Here is an 18793-nt window from a genome sequence, read left to right on the forward strand (position 1 = left end):
TACTTAGGCACTAGACAAGCACAGATGACTCGTCTGGGCGCCCTCACCTGCCAGCGCCGCGCTCGCCCCTCCTCCTTCCCCTCAAGCCCGCGCTCCCGCTTAGTTTCACTTTCCATTCGGGGGAAACGAAAGCCCAGGGCTGCGGATGCAAGTGACAGCTGACGCCGCCCAGAGTTCCCCGCCCCTGCCCTCCCTCCACGGTCCTCTACCAGATCTCTTCTGGGTCCCGGCAAGAACTGACGATCCTTTTCTGAGCTCTCTGAGCATCGAACTGAGCCGCGGAGGCTTGACATTTTCGTGGCGCTCAAGGCAAGTTTGATGATAAGCCTTCTTTCCAGAAAAGCCATTCCATGGGGCTCTGTGCGTATGCCACGTGGATAAGTAAGGAATTTATCTGGGCTCTGCAAATTGTAACAATGGTCTGTATTCATTACATGGGTATATTGGACTAATGAATTTTTTTTTTTTCCAGGCTGATGTATTTAGTTGGACTTTTTGCATGACCGTAAGTTTAATTTTAAAATTATGAAGGGGTTTCACGCCTGTTAAAATAGTCGAACAATGCAGACAGAAGTATGAAGAAGAAACAAAAGTTTCTCTCAATCTTGAGCTCTGTATCATTTGTGTGTACCTTACCAGACATTTTCCCATGGACTAGTCTTTAAAATTGTTACTTGCTTTTCTCGTTTAACAGGCTCTTACGGGCATTTTTTCATTGAAGGATATCTAGATAGGTCAACTTTATTTTTTTTTAAACTGGTGTATAATATGGGAAGTACCTCAGTACTTGAAAGGACTTTTAGGTTGTTTCCAGTTTATATTGGCATAAATGATGTGGCACCGAATATCATTTTATGTACATATTTATACCAAGCTACAAATATATGTGTGGGAAATTCCTAGAGGTGGAATTGCTGGGTCAACGGACATACATACTGAGAAATTTGAAAGATTCTGCCAAATTGTGCAAATCGGACTACTTTAGTCTTAATCTCTTTTCTTCTCACTCCTCTTCCCCATTTTTTTTTTTCCCCTGGAAGAAAGCTAAACAGACCCTTACACAAACATGAAATTCTGTGCTATGACCCCTGTCTGGAGTTCAAATTGTTTAAAAATTATAAGAGAGGCTTTAACTGCGTACTGAATGGTATTGAGGTAGTTAGATTTTAAGATTGTTCCAGAAAACAGGGCAAATATTTTAAAACATTTAAAGTATTTCACGCAAAGCTTTCTTTTTGGTGTTGAATTGTGCAAACTGAGACAGCGAATTAAGTTGGTTATCCAGGTACACGAAACATAACTCCCCCACTGCACATTGCTTCCATTTCTGGGAAAAAATAGTTTTGGGTAATTGAATTATTTGAATAATGTATCACATTTTTCCACTTTAATTTTAGTGTGTCATATGAACCTCTAAGTAATTAACATGTTTAAAATTTGATGTTTTCAGCAGTCTGAGCTAACTTTTAATTGTTGAAAATAGAACCAGATTATGTTTTCTAATTTCTCCAAAGTAATTGGGTATTGAATAATGGTACAAGTGAATAATACTAGTAAATACAGAATAAATCCAGATTGTGATACCAGATGTTTATCTTCTTTCCAGAGTTTTTTTCCTCTACTATTTAAGTAGGAAAAAATTTAAAGAAATCATCAGAGGCTGTGGTAATATTGTAACAAGGATTCCTTAAACAGTAAGTGGAATTTTAGAAATGGGAAGCTCAATCCCTTTATTTAAAATGTCATAATAAATTGCTAATGTGGTGAAGGAAACAGACAAATATGTAACATATCTCTGATGATGAGTGAGAGTTCTCTGAATTGGGCACTTTTCTGATAAGCTGATGTGTTCATAGGGACTAAATGGATAGGAGAATAACGCAGGATTTACACCTTCATCTGGATTTATAGGTGCTATCAAATAACCGAAAAAAGCAATTTTTTTTTTTTGGTTTTTCTTTCTCACTCTTAGAAAGTATGTTGCACAGTTTTGCACTTTTGCACAGTGATGGACTTACTGAGGGAAAAATGTTCAGTATAAACACAGCCTCTAAGAAGCTAAGTCCCAACCCCTTCCAAATGTGCTGTTCTTTTGGAGAGAGTAGCTCCAGAATTCCCTACTGTGTAAGTTTCTTCTGGAATGTTCTAATCTGTGTGCCTGGCACATTACCATTACTGAAGAAATGCAAAATGTGAACACATGATTAAGGTCTAAATTCATTGTTGCCATGATGGGTTGGGTTTGGAAGACAGTGAGGCTACTTACATCATATTTCTGGCATGTTGATTTTGTTCCTCTTAGGACATTTAAGGTCAGAGTCAGATTTCCTTGCAACGTGTCTATAGGACATTTAAGGTCGGAGTCAGATTTCCTTGCAACATGTTTAGTTGCGAGTGGACCGTCCAGTTAGGGGCTGGGACCACTTTGGTTTTCTTGCATCCCTGATTTTTTGCTGTCGCCTGCTCTTTTTCTGTTTCTCGCAAGACCTTGATTGATTTCGTGGCTATGATGGTGTTGGTGGTGAGGGTCTAAGCTGGTTGCTTCCTTTATTTAAATTCCCCCTTAATTTTAAGGGTAAAAACTTCAGAAAGAGTGGGAGCGAAGTTGGTTTCATACTTTGGGGCAATTTTTTTTTTTTTTTTATTAAATTCAGTTTTATTGAAATACATTCACACACCATACAATCATCCATGGTATACAATCCACTGTCCACAGTGTGATAACATAGTTATGCGTTCATTACCACAATCTATCTCTGAACATTTTCCTTACATCAGAAAGAACCAAACAAGAATAAAAAATAAAAGTGAAAAAAGAATACCCAAATCATCCCCCCATCCCACCCCATTTGTCCTTTAGTTTTTATCTCCATTTTTATACACCAGATAAAGGGGGTGTGATCCACAAGGTCTTCACAATCACACTGTCACCTCTTGTAAGCTACATTGTTATATAATCATCTTCAGGAGTCCAGACTACTGGGTTGGAGTTTGGTAGTCTCAGGTATTTACTTCTAGCTATTCCAATACATTAAAACCTAAGAGGTGTTATCTATATAGTGCATAAGAATGTCCACCAGAGTAACTTCTCGACTCCATTTGAAATCTCTCAGTTGGGGCAATTTTTTAAGGCAGGGGCTGAGTTTGGAAATTCGACGTCCTTGGAATATATCCATCCTCCTTTCTCTGATGGGTGCTCATTCCACTTGCTTAGCTTAATTGCATTCTTTACCACCTTGGCCTTCCTCCCTTCTTCTCAGATCTTTAAGTTTCACTTTCCTTGCCTTTGTTGCCCACCAACTCCACCGCGAACAGGCCTGTAGGTTGCTGTGTTCTCTGTTCTCCCTTTGGGATCTGGCCTACCAACCTGCCCCAAAGGATACACTCCACTGGGTTTTCCTGGCAGATTTTGCAAGTTTTTGTGAGATCTTGTCCCAGCACAGGACAGTATCTCTGGGTAGCCCAGGCTGGGTCTCTCTCTCCTGTGTTTCTTCAGATTTCCCCCTGTTATGGTCTCAAAATCCTATTTCCTGCTGATGGAATTGTCTACTATCACAGTTTTCTCTTTCAGCTTAACACTGCTAGGTTGAGCCTTATAAGAGGCAAAACTGCTTCTGTAACTATTGAAAATAAATATCTACTAGGGACAGGAAAGACCTTACTTGTTATCTTAGCCATTTAACATGGTTTTAGTGATACATGCTACCTAAATTTAGTTGTTTCCCAATTTCTGAAGTTTTTCTTTTCCTCCACATTTTGCAAAAGAATTCAGAAAACAAAATTTTTACACTCCTTCTCATTTCTAATGCGGTAAGGTTTTTTTTCAGTCCTGGAACAAGAATACTATTGCCAAAAAGGCTTCCTTACAGTATATTAATCTGTCTCCTAAGTGAATAACTGCTTATTTTTGAGTTGCATATTAATCACAGGAAATTTGGAAATTGAGAAATATCAAGAAAAAAGATAAAAATGATTTGTAATCCCACCACTGAGAGTTAGTCATTTTTCTCTGTGAGTAGGTGTAGTTATACTTACTTTTTACAAAGGTGAGTTCATACTATATAAATTATTTTTTTCTTCAGTGGCATATCATAGTCATTTTCTCTACCTGTATTAAACAACGTAAAATGATTTTAATGTCACTATAGTATCCCCTTTTATGAGTGTGTCGTAAATTACTTACCTCTTCTTGTTACATTTCCATTTTGGGGGGTCATTACAGATAGTGCTGTAGTTGAATTTGAAGGGATACTTTCATTTTTTTTTTGGCAGTTGACAACAACAGAAAATCCGCTTTAAAAAATCATTTAGTGTTAATTGGAGGAACAAAATCTCTTAAAAAGAATGTACATTTTTATATACAGTACCAGAATTAGTTCACCACAATCTGCTAACTGCTATAATTTTTCTTATCAACACTCTGTTTTGCATTATTATCAGTTATAACCAAAAAGAAAAAAAAAACAAACAAAAAAATGAACACCCCACCAGACTTTGACAAACGGTGTCTTACATAGATCTTTGTATGTATCTCTGATTATTTCCTTAAGATAGAGTCTTAGGAGCAGACTTGGTGTTAGTCAGGGTTCCTTCAGCTACAAGTGACAGTGACTCATTTCAAACTAGTTAAAAAACCAGGGGTCGGGGACTCGGAATGGAGAACTCTGGCGGGCAGGAGGCTCAAGGCGTGCAAGTGGCTGGCAGCAGAGTTCTGTCCCTCTGTCTTTGTCCATCTCTTTGCTCTGTTTCCTTTGGCTGGCTTTATTATCTGGTGGGTTTTCCCCACGTGGGTTGCATTTACATCCTTCAGCTTACAACCCCAGGCGACCCCTCCAGCCAGGAAGTAGGTGTGAACCCCATCCTATCTTCACAGCGGGAAAATGGAGAAGAGGAGGTTTTTATAAAAGAAAGGGTGAGTCTGCTACCAAAAGGAGGGGTGCTGGGCTGGCAGAGATGACCACCGTATACCAGGACCATTTTCAAGGTTGTGAATCTTGTCGCCAAATTGGCGTCCAGCCTGGCTAGTACAGAGGCGGTGTTTGGGGAGGCTCGGGCAGTGGCGTATTGATATGAAAAGTTGGCACCGTGGGACAAGAGAGTTCTGTATTTCTATAGCTCTTTATCTTCTATATCTACCCAAAGGGAAAAAACGCAGCAGATTTTTTCTTTCATGACTTTCTTAAATGTAAAAAAAAAAAAGTGACTAGGAAATCATGCAGTTTTAGGAAGATGCACACTGAAAACAATTAAAATGATATACTTTCTATAAAAAAAAATGAAAATAATTGAAGGTAGTTGCTCTCCTTCACATTGGTCAACTCTGCAACCAGGGCTGCTTCAGTCTTTGTTGTGAGCGGTGGAGTTTCCCAAACTTAAATGCAAGTGTGAATTACCCTGGAATCTTGTCAAAATGCAGATTCTGATTCCTACTTTCTGCGCGGGTAGGGGGTGGGGCGGGTCCCAGTATTCTGCATTTTTTACAAGCTCCCAGGGGTTGCTGACACTCCCAGTGCAGGTCCTGCCCTCCAGTAGCAAGATTGCAGACTCTTGCTCTCAATCTTTTAATAAAACAAAGCGAAACAGAATTCAGGACCCCACCCTGCTCAAGATAACAATTGTCTTTTTAGTATTTGAGAAAACACACAGAAAAATTACTATGAATTCAGAAAAGCTTTTACATGAATTTACGTTTTAATATTCACGATAGCGTTTACCCACACTGTGGCATCTTTGGCTGATTACTGAGGGTCTGAGTGTTAAAATCATCATTTAGTCATGTTCGAGGCCATCTGCCTCTCACCTCGTCTTCAGAGCACATCCATTTCAGCATTGCCACAGGACGTGACGGGTGGGAGTATCTTTACAAGTATCACATAAGAAATCTTGGGGTTCTCAAGGCAACCTTCAGTTTGATTACTTCTTTAGTGGGTTCCAGCCAACCAGCTGCAGACACTAAGCTCTGCAAAGATAGTGGTGAGCCTTTTTTTTTTTTTGTGGTTGTTGATCGAGAAGGCTTTTAAGCAGATCATGTGTGTGTGTATTTCATTGTGTTTGAACTTCTTGTGTAAGTACCGCAAAGCAATCCTAGAATCTCTTTGGGCAACATGTGGCGTGCTCTTGCCTGATGAAGAACGACGAAGCTGGCCCACTAACTTTCTCCTCTGGCCACATACTTGAAAGATGTGAACAAATCACTACAGGCAGGACAGGCTCCATCATTTGTGGGTCCCACGGCAAAATAAAAATGTGGGGCCCCTTATTAAAAAATGATTAAGAATTTCAAGACAGCCACAGGAGAGCATTGGACCATGCACGGACACTTCTGAGCTCAGGTCCCTTTGCTACTGCACGGGTTGCATGTTCCCGGAGCTGGTCCTGATTGTATGTTTGCAGTTCCTAACCCGCTGATAGCCTGCAGTTTGTTTGTTCCACGGTTGATGGCTACTGCACAACCCTGACGTTTTAGGAACTGGTTTTCCACTCTAAATATTTCTTCAATCACATTTGCTCAGTAAAAAGGCAAGCACAGAAGCCTGGCTGAATTCCTCGTTAATCCACCATGCTGTTAAATTGAAGAGACTCATTGTTTCTGCCCCATGTTCATGATATAGAGGTAGCAGGTCTTAGTTTGCCAGTGCTGCTATGACAGATACCACACACTCGTTGCTTAAACAACAGGAATTTATTGGCTTGTTATTTTGGGGGCTAGAAGTCCAAAATCAAGGCCTCAAGAGGGCATATTTTCTCCCCTTGTCTGTAGCGTTCTGGGGTTGGCTTGCTGCAGTCCTTGGGGTTTCCCTGTTGTGTGGGGATCTGCCCCATTCTCTGGCTTTTTAATTCTGGATTCCACTGACTACATCTGAACTTCCTCTCCTTGTAATGAGGACTCCAGTATTAGGGATGGAGGCCCACCCTGATTCAATTTGGCGTCATCTAAATAGGATATTCCGTGAGTCTGCATCTTAATTAATAACATCTTCAACGGTTTTATTTACAGATGGGCTCACACCTGCAGGACTGGAGGTGCGGGCTTGGACATGTCTTTTTGGGGAACATGACTCAGTCCCCAGTGTAGCACATTTGAAACCACCACTCTTGTTTTTGTGCACAGCAGAATGTAATTCAGGAATTTTTTTTCAGAACATGGTTTCCAGAAGCAGTGCTGTCCCCAGAATTCATAGCTTGGGCTCCTTGTGAAAGTCCTTCATCTTCAACTGTTGACTAGAGTGATGATCCTAAACAATTGTTTGGACATTGGTTTTTAGCCTCTGTAAATAGACTAACCACTGCAAGGAGATGTGTGCTTGATTCATTTGCGCTGTCAGTGATTTTGAAGATCAATTACAGAGAATAAATTGTGTTTTGAGTACCTTGCTTTTCTCTAAAACTTTTCTTCATTTTTTCAGATTCTTTCTATTCTTTATTATATCTGGATTGAATGCTGAGTCATTGTGGATTTTTGTAGTATATATGTTTGGAGTTTTTCCTTTTCATGATAATTTATGATGGTAGAGATGACATTCTGCTTTAATTCATCCTTATAAGATGCTAGGAATTCCCAAATAGGGCTTTTTCTTGAAAGTCTCATAGCCTAGTTGGAATTAAATAATTACAATTTAAATATAATTCTTAAAGATTATTTTGCTAATGTTATAAATGCTGATGTACCAAACAATTTTACAAGGACTAGAACCAATACAATCTTAACTCTTTTTTTTCTGCCCAGAATTATTAAGTATGATAAACAGTCTTTAGCCCCAAAAGGATGTAATATTCTTTGTAAAGGTACCTAGCTAACTTATTGTCTTTTTAATATATATATTACATTTCAATTTTTTTCCTTTTTGAGTTTTAAAATAATAGTTCTGTACATAAAATCAATGGCTTTCATGGCCAGTAATTATTGCAGCATCTTTTGCAGTAAAAAAGTGTTCTTTTATACCTCAACATATAGAGTATATGGTATTTTCTACCTTAAGTTACATGTGTATTATTTGAAACTGGATACTTACATATTAATAATTAATCCAAATAACCTTCCTTTATGTTATGCTGATTAGATATGGTGGGAACCAAAGTGATTGCTTGGTTATGCACAAGTTTAGGGACACCAGAAATGACCTCAAAGTGGGCATGTGAATACTTGGCTTTAAAAGGCAGAGGCCAAAGCTGAAGCCGAGTAGCAGACCTTGGCTGAATAAATGATGTCGAAGCTATAGTTTGAGGCTCTCCTACTTCGTCTGGACAATTTAAGCCTTCTCACAATGCTTGGAATGCATTTAGATCCAGCACCACTTTCAGTAAGTGCCCCAGCCACAGATGGGAACCATTTATCTATCCATACGGTTTAAGGTCTTCTATGTTGTGTCTTTTATTATTTGCTGTTGTTTAATTTGTGTTCATTTTTATTTACTTGGTACACTGCCTGGCCATGTTTTCTACCTGGATATTCCTCATGTAGTCCACTAGGGGGCAGTGCCCACACATACTAACAGCCTGCGCGCTTGGTTTGGTTTTAGCTTTTTACCACCAGAAGAATTTACAGTGGGAGCTTTGTGATGGCACTTCAGCCTTTAAGGACTTCCCATCACAGTCAATCAAACTGAGTGCTGTTGGGGAGAATCCAGGCTGAAGTGATTTGTAATTCAAATTTGTTATGTGTTTTGTTAGCTCTGCCTTAACTGCTTTCAGCTGTGCCAGCGCTGTACACCGAAGAAAGATGTTTCAGTTTGCTAAAGCCAATGAAATGCAATATACCAGAAATGGACTGGCTTTTAACAATGGGGATTTATTAGCCTACAAGTTCACAGTTCTAAGGCCGTGATAATGTTTTCAAATAAAGGCATCAACAGGACTAAAGTTCGGCTCCTGGCGATCCTCAGCACCTTGCGATCCTCAGCTCCTCTGTCACATGAACAGGCTGCACATGGCGGCGTCTGCTGGTTTTTCCTTCTCTTCCGGGTTTCATTGCTTCCAGCTTCTGGCTTCAGTGGCTTCCTCTCTTGTTTTTCTCTGTGTCCTCTCTTTTAGCTTCTCCCTCTCTTAGCTTCTCTGGGGTCTTTTTCTGTGTTTTTATCCTCTTATAAAGGACTCCAGTAAGAGGATTAAGGCTAACTTGAATGACGTGGATAATATCTCAATTGAAATAACCTAACCAAAAGGTCCCACCCACAATAGGTCTACAACCACAGAATGGATTAAAGAAATATGATCTTTTCTGGGGTACATACAGCTTCAAACTGTGACAAAAGATAAAGATTCCCTTGGGCCTAAGTTAGACCACCGTTGTTTTCCTCACACTCTTAGCCTTGACTCCAAATTCCTTATAATTAATTACTTAATAACAAAATAAATACCCGAAACCCCTTAACCCCCACGTGAGAACAGTACTAGCAGAGATTTGCTTTCTGCCTATCTCACCCATTGCCTTTCTTAAGAAGTAATTGCCTGAACTTTGCGGTTTTCATGACTATTTTGAAAGTTTTATCATACACGCATTGATGCCTAAACGATGTGCCAGTTTGAGTGTATTATATCCCCCAAAATGCCATTATCTTTGATGCAGTCTTGTGTGGGCAGATGTACTAGTGTTGATTAGGTTGTAATTCTTTGAGTGTTTCCATAGAGATGCTACCCACCCAACTGTAGGGGATGACTCTGATTGGATAATTTCCATGGGGGTGTGGCCCTGCCCATTCAGAATGGGCCTTGATTAATTTACTAGAGCACTATATAAGCTCAGACAGAAGGAGTGAGCTTGCTACAGCCAAGAGGGACACTTTGAAGAATGCACAGGAGCTGAGAGAGAAGCTGCAGCTTATAGAGACATTTTGGAGATGGCCTTTGAAAGCAGACTGTTGCTCCAGGGAAGCTAAGAGAGGACAAACGCCCCAAGAGGAACTGCAACCTAGAGAGGAATGTCCTGGGAGAAAGCCATTTTGAAACCAGACCTCCAGATCAGACGCCAGCCATGTGCCTTCCCAGCTAACAGAGGTTTTCCGGGCACCATTGACCATCCTTCAGTGAAGGTACCTGATTGTTGATGTGTTATCTTGGACACTTTATGGCCTCAAGACTGTAACTGTGTAACCAAACAAACCCCTTTTTAATAAAAGCCAATCCATTTCTGGCGTTTTGCATTCTGGAAGTATTAGCAAACTGGAACAAATGTGTTCTGTTTTTCTTGAGTTTGAATTTATATAAAAAGGTATATGCAGTCTTCTGAGAATTGCTTTTCTGACTCAATGTTATATTTCTAGGATATACCATATTGTGACATGTGACTGTAGTTCCATCACACTCGCTGAAGGATATTGTTCTATTGTACAAATATACCCCAGCGTATGCACCCATTCTTCCATCAGTTGGGTGTGGATTGTTTTCAGGTTTTTGCTGTCAAACTGCTGTTATGAACATTCTTGTTTATGTTTCCAGAAATGCGTGTGGGAGAATTTCTCTCAGAATTTTTGGGTTGCAGTTAAGTGAATGTTCAACTTTACAAGATGTTGCCAAATTGTTTTCCCAAGCAATTGTACCATTTACATTTCTTCCCTAGTAGTATATAAAAGATCGGCTTTATCCACATCCTCTCTAATACTTGTTTTAATCAGAATTCTTAACTGTTGCCAGTTGAGTAGTGAAGATGGTATTTCGTTTTGGGCTTGATTTGAATTTCCCTGATTACTAGTGACCAGTTACATTTTATAAAATAAAAATTCTGAACTTCTACATTTCCCTCCAGTTCTAGTTTGTACTTGCTATGCAAATCTACCCACTGTCCTATGCACACCCTTCTCTGAATCCTCCTTCCCCAACCACCGATCTTTTGTGTATCACCTGCTCCGCCTTAAAACACCCCTTTATTTGGAACCATCCCTCTCTCCTCTTTAATCACTTCAGTCCCTGACTCACCTCTTCCATGCAACCCGCCTTTCATGAAACATCGATGAACTTGACGTTACTTCATTTCACCACTGAGTCCCGACTGGCCTCTCACACCCCACCAATTAGAGTGTAAAGCGGTACAAGCTATTTGGTAACATGGATCAAGAAGCTGAAACCTTGTACACTTCGACCTGGTATTTATATTTATGAGACTTTCTCCTAAGGGTGGTGAGAGGATCTGAGCTGAACCGAAAGCATCTGGTTGTTTCTGCTGGACAGAAAGCCTAGAGGGCAGCAGACATGGATTGGCATTGGTTGATTTGCATGGGGAAAGGGGAGCTTGGAGGAAGTCTGTGTGGGTGCCCCTGGTGGAGAGAAGGAGGAAATGGGAAGACATGAGGGTTTACATTCCATGGTTGAGCCCTGTGGACAGGTCTGAGGCCCCTGGAGAGAGACTGGCTGCAGGCAGAAGTTGCAGAAGCCCTTTCAGGAGGAACTTAGTGAAATCAAAAGGCACTAGGCATTGGGAGGAGCTGGGCAGTTTTCCCACTTCCACACTGAGCCCCTCCTTGGAGATGCGAGGGAACTTCTTGCATTGATTGCTGAATTGGGCAGTGCTCTGGCCACTGAGGCCACCCCTTGGACACCCAAGGGGAGTGCAGGGTACGGTGGGTGTGACTTTTTCTAAAATTCATGAGAGACCCTCCTAGGACTCCAGAACATGTTTGGGGAGAATTTACAGCCTGTGCTGTCAGGAGGAAGTACTAACTAGGGGAACTTGGGTATTTTGGCCAGCATGATCTCATCTGTAGCTACAGTTTTGTAGTGCCCGTGAATATCCATTTTGCATAAGGAAAAATCAAATAGGTAGAGAAAAGTTTATGCCTAAAAATATTCATTGACATTTTAAAAATAATGATAAAAAAACAGAAAAATACCAGAATATTCAACAATATTTTGTTGCTGTATCAGGCATCAAAAAAAAAAATGTTTATAAAGAACTTGTGATGACTTGGGAAATTCTTGTGTTTTAATGCAAAATAGAAAAGCAGTAAAATCTTAACCAAGTGAAAATACATAGGAAAAAGTTTGAAAAGGCACATGCTGGAGTGTTGGTTTGTCCCCCCTTGGTCCTGGGATTACGCATAATTTATATTTTCTTTTTTAGACGTTTTTGCATTTTGTGAATTTTCTTCGTAAGTCAGTATTAATTTTACAAAACAATCTTAAAAAATCATATCCTGGTCTTACTTTCTTACCCTGTGGCATTTAGCATGTAAGTTTTTTCATATTTTTCTGTGGTAGGTTAAATATGTCATTCTGTGCTTCTATTATTGCACATTTAGGGAAACACACACACACACGCGCGCTTTTTGAGGGGTGGTGTGGGGGGACCATCTTCCCCAGGGATGGCACTGATTTTTTCCTTCCAGCTGCCACGGGAATTCTCCAGAATACATAGTTCAGCATGGCACATTTGGATGCTTTGGTTGAATTGAAATGAGTATCAAGATGAAAGACACAGAACTTCAGGTTTGGAAGGGAAGTGAAAGCGCTTACCTCCATGTACTTGCTGAAATTTGTTCATATGCTCTCCTTTTTTCCATATGCTGGCCCAACATCTGCTTAAAACACACCCCATAAGGGAGAAATGACTGCTTGCTGGAGCCTCAGAGAAGGGTCTTATTTATTTGAAAATGAAATCTGTTTCTTTAGTTTTCCACACATTAGGGTATAGGACCACCCCATTTCCCCCACAGCCCAAAGACAATACGGCTAATTATTTCTCTTCCACAGGACAGCCTTTCAGGTATTGATATGTGAAGATGGTTGTTTTATTCCCTGGCAGTCCTCGTTCATTCACTCCCCAGTTTTCTATCGAATGCTCACTCTTGGGCACTGTGCAAGGTACACGGGAAACAGTGGAAAACACACACTCCCTGCCTTCAAGGTGCTCACCATTTAGTGTCTCGTGCCAGCTCCTGAGTCTCTGAGTTTTATGCAGGAGGTTACTGGGGGGAGCCCTGGGAACCCCACCTGGGAGGAGTGTGAGAAGCAGTGGTGGGAGGGGAGGAGCTGTGCAGACCCAACAGAAGCCTCAGCACATCCTAAGGGGAGCAGGGGCTGGATGACCCTTCCTGGTTGTCACACCTTGAGGCAAGGTGGAAGACCCTGATACCTCCTCCTTGTCCAGCCATTGGATAGGGATGGCCCCCCAGGTAGGAGGCGTGGCTCCCAGCTGTCTTCATGGGGGTAAATTCCTGGAGGGGGACTCAGCTGGGAGCTGTCAACCGCCAGCACTGCCCTCAGCCTGGGGAGGAGAGACTGCCCTGAAGGGGGCGTCCGAGTGACATCCACCCAGCATCCGCTACAAGGCGGGCCACAGGTATACCCCACATTGGAATACAGCGAGCCAAGAATTTGAATAACTCTATGTACAAAGGGCAGTGAGAGCAGAGACAGCAAATGCCCAAGCCTGCCAGAGAGCTAGGATTGCTCCCCAGGGGATGGGGACATTTCATTGGAACGTGGCGGCCTGTGGGAGTGTCCCAGGAAGTCAAAGTTTGGGCAGAAGAATGGCAAGAAGGGTGCTCGCGAGAGGACAGATGGAACAGTGTGGGGTGAAGGGTGGGGTGGTCTAGACTCGTCAGAGAGATTTATGAGCCAGCCTCCCCAAACGTTTCTCTCCCTCCAAGACCCTGGCTCTCTGCAACCAGACCCATCATGTCAGCGCATTTCCCCCTTCTCTTTCCCTTCCCTACCTGCCTTACCTACCTTTACCTTTTCCACAGCTGGCTTATTTGAGCTCCCCGGGAAGTGGGCTCCTGCACGCTGAAGACGGCTGCCAGGCAGCCAGCCGGCCGCTCGGAGATTTTGGATCACTGATGGGCAAAGTGTTGGGTACGTGAGGAACACCTTACAGCCAGTCCTGGGCTGAGTCTCAGCAGTCTCCGGAAGATGCCGATGCCGATGGCCGTTGGGAAGGAAGAAGACAGCAACGGGAAGATGAAGAGGGAGCCGCTTAGAGAGCGCCTCAGTGCCTGGGACTGCCCTCATGGTGAATAGATCTCCCTGCTCTCCTTTTGCCAGCTGCATAGAAACGCTCTGCTCACCCCCTCTACTCTGAGGTAGTATAACTTGTGGTAATGGCTCTGAATCTCCGTTTTTGAATCTGTAAAATGGAATTGATAATAGTTATGGAGAGCGTAGGTGACAGAGGATTTGATGAGAGAATCAGTGGGAAGCGTTTAAAGCCAGAGCTGGGCACCCAGTAGCTGTCAGCACTAGGTCCTGATTTTTCCCTCGTCCTTGGGCACTAGCCTGTCTATAAACTGGGGAGCAGGGCCTGGGGTTTCCTGCTGCCCCAGGATTTTCCATTCTCACATCCACCATCCTTTTGCCCAGGGATTCTGAGATTGGTGGTATGCATTCCCTCCCTCCTAAACTGCTCACCTTGTGGGGTCTGCTGAGCCAAGGAGGTTATTGATAGTGAATCATAGAAGCCTTATCTTTTGTTTTTTCACCTCCTCATGAATTCCTTCTGGTTCCCAGCTTCTTGGGGTGAGTTTAGATTAGGTGGGCTCTCCCCCAAAGCTTTCTTCTGATGTCGTCTGTCATGTGGCTGGGGCTGGGCGGGGCTGGTTCCGCTGGGAGTCAGACATAGCCTAGCTGGGGGCTCGCTCTTACCCTGAGCCGCAGAGATGCTCATTTTCACTCAGCGCTGAAAGGGAACAATTGGAACGGGATGAACCCAGGATTCTCCCGGCTATGCTTTTCTGTCATGTTTCTGTCTTTTCCATTGCTCTCATAGCAATTGCTGCTACTACTCAACTGGTAATAAGTAATATATATTTTTGGACTTTTTTTTAATGGACTGTTAAAAACTTGTACTGTTGTTTCACTTTTCAAAGATCCTTGCCTTTAATCTGCTTTCCAATTTATTTACAAGCTCCTCGAGGGAGTTCTTTGTACCTTGGAGAGTGCTTTACAGGATTTAATTTTCTTTTTCCTCTTCCCTTTGGAGGCCCGGTTGGGTTTACACAACATTGGACAGACCTGCTGCCTTAACTCCCTGATTCAGGTGTTCATAATGAACGTGGACTTCACCAAGATATTGAAGAGGTTAAGATGGTTTCCAGGACTAATTAACGTGCATCTTATTTTATATTTTCAAATATTCAGTTATTGACAGGACTTGGGCTTTTAGAGGCCTTGTCTTTCAGAAGTTGCCAGTAGTTAAGCTCTTGTTCTGCATAATTGTGACTACACATGAGAATCACCTAAGAAGTTTAAAAAATAGATAGCTGTCTGGCCTCACTACAGCTATTTTGATTTTCACCTGGTCTGATTTGCATCAGGCACGGTAGACTTGCAGACGGCACCAGAAGTGACTGGAAAGTGCAGCTAGGCATTGACAACGGGTGATTTGGTAAAAGGGAGGAGTAAGGGGTGGGTGGCTCCGTGAGGCTTTCCATGCATTGATTTTTTTTTTTTTATTTGAACATTTATATTCCTTTTAAATTTTATTTTATTTATTTTTGTTTTTTATAAAGAAGTTGTAGGTTTACAGAAAAATCATGTATAAAATATGGAGTTCCCATATACCACTCTATTAACACCTTGTGTTAGTGTAGTACCTTTGTTACAATTCATGAAAGAACACTTTTATAATGGTACTATTAACTAGTCCGTCATTTACAATAGACTATGTTGTACAGTCCTATTTTTAAAAAAAATTCTCTATATTGATTTTCCTCAACCAAATGCACACACACATATATGTTATTGCTTATTCTTTTTTGCTGACCCCGCACAACCTCCCCGCCCCTGCCCGCGCTTTCTCCTTCTCCTCCTTTTCCTCCTTCACAGCCATGGGCCGTTGAGAGCCTAGAATATAAATGGATCACTGATACCTCTTTCTTGCTGCTCTTTCTTCCCTGGACCTGCTCGGTGTTTGCTTTGCGGTTTGGAGTGCCTCTGGCTGGGCATTTTGCTGCTTGGCCTAGATGTGGGCCCAGGACGAGTGCATCTGTCCTTCACCATAGTGTGATCGTCAGGCAGGGTGGGGAGGGGGCCAAGCAGAGGCTGTGCTGATCCTGTCTCGAGTGGGTTCTCTGCACAGCGGATTCGCCAACACAGCAGTTCCCAGCCTTGGCTGCACATTTCAATCATCCTGGGGACTTAGAAATTGTGATAACTGGGCCCCATCCCCAGAAATTTCTGATTTGTTGCCTCGGGGAGTGCCGTGGGCAGGGGAGGGATGTTTAAAAGGCTCCCCAAGGAATTCCAACATGCCCCTAGCAATTGTGAACCAAAGGGTACGAGTTGGTTTCTGGCTGTTCTTATTTGGAAGGATGACAGTGCCCAGGGGAGTGGAAGAGCAGAAGAGAAGTGTGCCCTTCCAGCTGCTCTTGCTGTTGGAGAAGATGCAGGACAGCAGATGGAAAGCGGTGCGTCCCACAGAGCTTGCCTACTGCCTCCAGAAATACAACGTGCCAAGTAAGATCTGCTCCAGGCCCAGCACTGAACGGGGTGGTGGTGGGGGAGGTGGTGGTGGTGGGAGCTTGAGAGTGAAGAGAAGGGGACTAGAGGGCAGTGGGTGAACAACAAGCAATTTAGGAGGGTCCCTTGATTGGAGGGCATTCATGTAGCTCTGAAAGATTCGTAAAGCCACACATTTTACCAGATACAGAATCGATATCATTTATACACGTAGTACGCTCATACCCCTTTTCTCTCAGTAGCATAAGCAAGAATGAGGATTTCCTCAAAGCTGATTCAGCCCCAGGTAGAGAATCCAAGGAAGATAGAATAAAGAAATAGAAAGGAGAAGCATGTTCTACAAAAGGGAATTTATAAATAGGTGAATGAAAAAAAACAGCTTTATTGAGATATAAGGCACATACTATAGAATTCACGCATTTAAAGTGTATGATTCATGGATACAGTTCACAAAATTGTGCAACCATCATAATAGTCTAATTTTTGAACATTTTTTTCATCACCCGAAAAGAGATCCTGTACCCATTAGCAGTCATTCCTCGTTCTTCCTTGTTTTCTTCTAAGTTTTGTAGGTTAACTCTTACATTTAGGTCCGTGTTCAGTTTTGGATACATTCTGGGGTATGGTAGGAGATGGGGGTCTAAATTTATTCTTTTGTATGTGGACATCCAATTATTTCAGCACTGTTTGTTGAAAAGACTGTTTTTTCCCCATTGAATTGTTTTGGCATCCTTGTTGAAAGTCAGTTGACCAGAAATATGAAGTGGTTATTTTTGGAGTTTCAATTCCATTCCATTGATTATGTCTGTCCTGTGTTTTTATCACTGCCTTGATTACTGTGGCTTTGTAGTAAGTCCTCTTTGTTTTTCTTCTTCAAGATTGTTTTGCCTATCCTAGTTCCCTTGCATTTCCATGTAAGTTTTAGGGTCAGCTGATAAATTTCTGCAAAAAACCGGAGATTTTGATAGGGATTGCATTGTAGATTAATTTGGGAGTATTATCATTTTAACAATATTAAGTCTTCCCAGCCATAAACATGGGATGCCATTCCATTTGTTTATGTCTTCTTTCATTTCTTTCAACTATATTTTGTAGTTGTCAGTGTACAAGTCTTGCAGTTCTTTTGTTAAATTTATTTCTAAGTATTTTTGGATGCCATTATAAATGGAATGGTTTTCTTCATTTCATATTTGGATAGTTTATTGCTACTATATAAAAATATAAATAAGTTTTGTATAGTAACCTTGTGTCCTGCAACCTTACTAATTTGTTCATTCTAATAGTTTTCTGGTGCATTCCTTATGATTCCACTAAACAAAGAATATAGCGTCTGCAAATGGAGACAGTTATATTTCTTCTTTTCCAATCTGGATGCCTTTTATTTCTTTTTCTTGCCTCATCGCCCTAGCTAGAACTCCACCACAATGTTGAATAGGAGTGGCAAGAGCAGACATTCTTAACTGTTTCCTGATCTTAGGGGAGAGCATTCACAATATAATGTTGGCCTTTTTTTTCTTCCTGCTTTTTTGAAAGGTGGCCTTTATCAGGTTGAGGAAGTCCTGTTCTATTTCTAATTTGTTGAGTGTTCATAGTATGAAAGGGTGATGGATTTTGACAAATACATTTCTGCATCAGTTGAGTTGATTATGTTGCTTTTATCCTTTATTAATGTGGTATATTACATTGATTGAGTTTTGGATGTTAAACCAAATATGTATTACTGGGTTAAATCCAAGTTAATCATGATGTATAATCCTTTTTATATGCTGCCAGATTCAGTTTGCTAAAATTTTTTTGAGGATTTTTGGTCTGTAGTCATAAGGAATATTGGTCTGTAGTGGTGTCTTTATCTGGTTTTATGGCCTTAATGAGTTCTGATTTTTGGAAGAGTTTGTGGAATATTGGTATCAATTCTCTCAGTGTTTGGTGGGATTTAATGGTGAAGCCATCTAGACCTGGGCTTTTCTTTGTGGGAAGTTTTAAAATTACTGATTCAGTATCTTTCCTTGTTGTAGGTTTATGCAGATACTCTGCTTTCTCTTGATTCAGTTTTGGTAGTTTGTGTCTTTCTAGGAATTTGTACATTTCACTGAGTTATCTAATTTGTTGACATACAGTTGCTTACAATATTCCCTTATAATTCTTTTTAGCTATAAGGTTGGTAGCGATGCCCCCCTTTTCATTCTTGATTTTAGTAACTTGAGTCTTCTCTTTCTCTGTTTTGGTTAGTCAGTGTGGCTAAAGGTTTGTTAATTCTGTTGATCTTTTCAACAGCCACCTTTGGTTTTGCTGATTTTCTCTGTATTCTTTCTATGCTCATTAATTTCTGCTCTATCTTATTTCTTTCCTTCTGCTGGCTTTGAGTTTAGCTTGCTCTTCTTTTTTCTTATTTCTTAAGGTGGAAGCT

General features: G+C 41.4%; 1 protein-coding gene across 2 annotated transcripts in view; it reads left to right on the forward strand.

Moving 5' to 3' along the window:
• The first annotated feature begins 232 nt into the window (after window positions 1-232).
• Window positions 233-18793, forward strand: part of USP18 (ubiquitin specific peptidase 18) — a 31614-nt gene continuing 13053 nt past the window's right edge. For both annotated transcript variants that reach the window (XM_037846613.1, XM_037846614.1), the window contains exons 1-5: window positions 233-381; window positions 473-505; window positions 13677-13942; window positions 14909-15006; window positions 16238-16383. In XM_037846613.1, the coding sequence (XP_037702541.1) occupies window positions 13940-13942; window positions 14909-15006; window positions 16238-16383 (247 nt within the window). In that variant the 5' untranslated portion in view covers window positions 233-381; window positions 473-505; window positions 13677-13939. The remainder of the gene's footprint in view (window positions 382-472; window positions 506-13676; window positions 13943-14908; window positions 15007-16237; window positions 16384-18793) is intronic.

The sequence above is a fragment of the Choloepus didactylus genome, chromosome 8 (assembly GCF_015220235.1).
Source record: "Choloepus didactylus isolate mChoDid1 chromosome 8, mChoDid1.pri, whole genome shotgun sequence".
NCBI classification, from domain to species: Eukaryota; Metazoa; Chordata; class Mammalia; order Pilosa; family Megalonychidae; genus Choloepus; species Choloepus didactylus.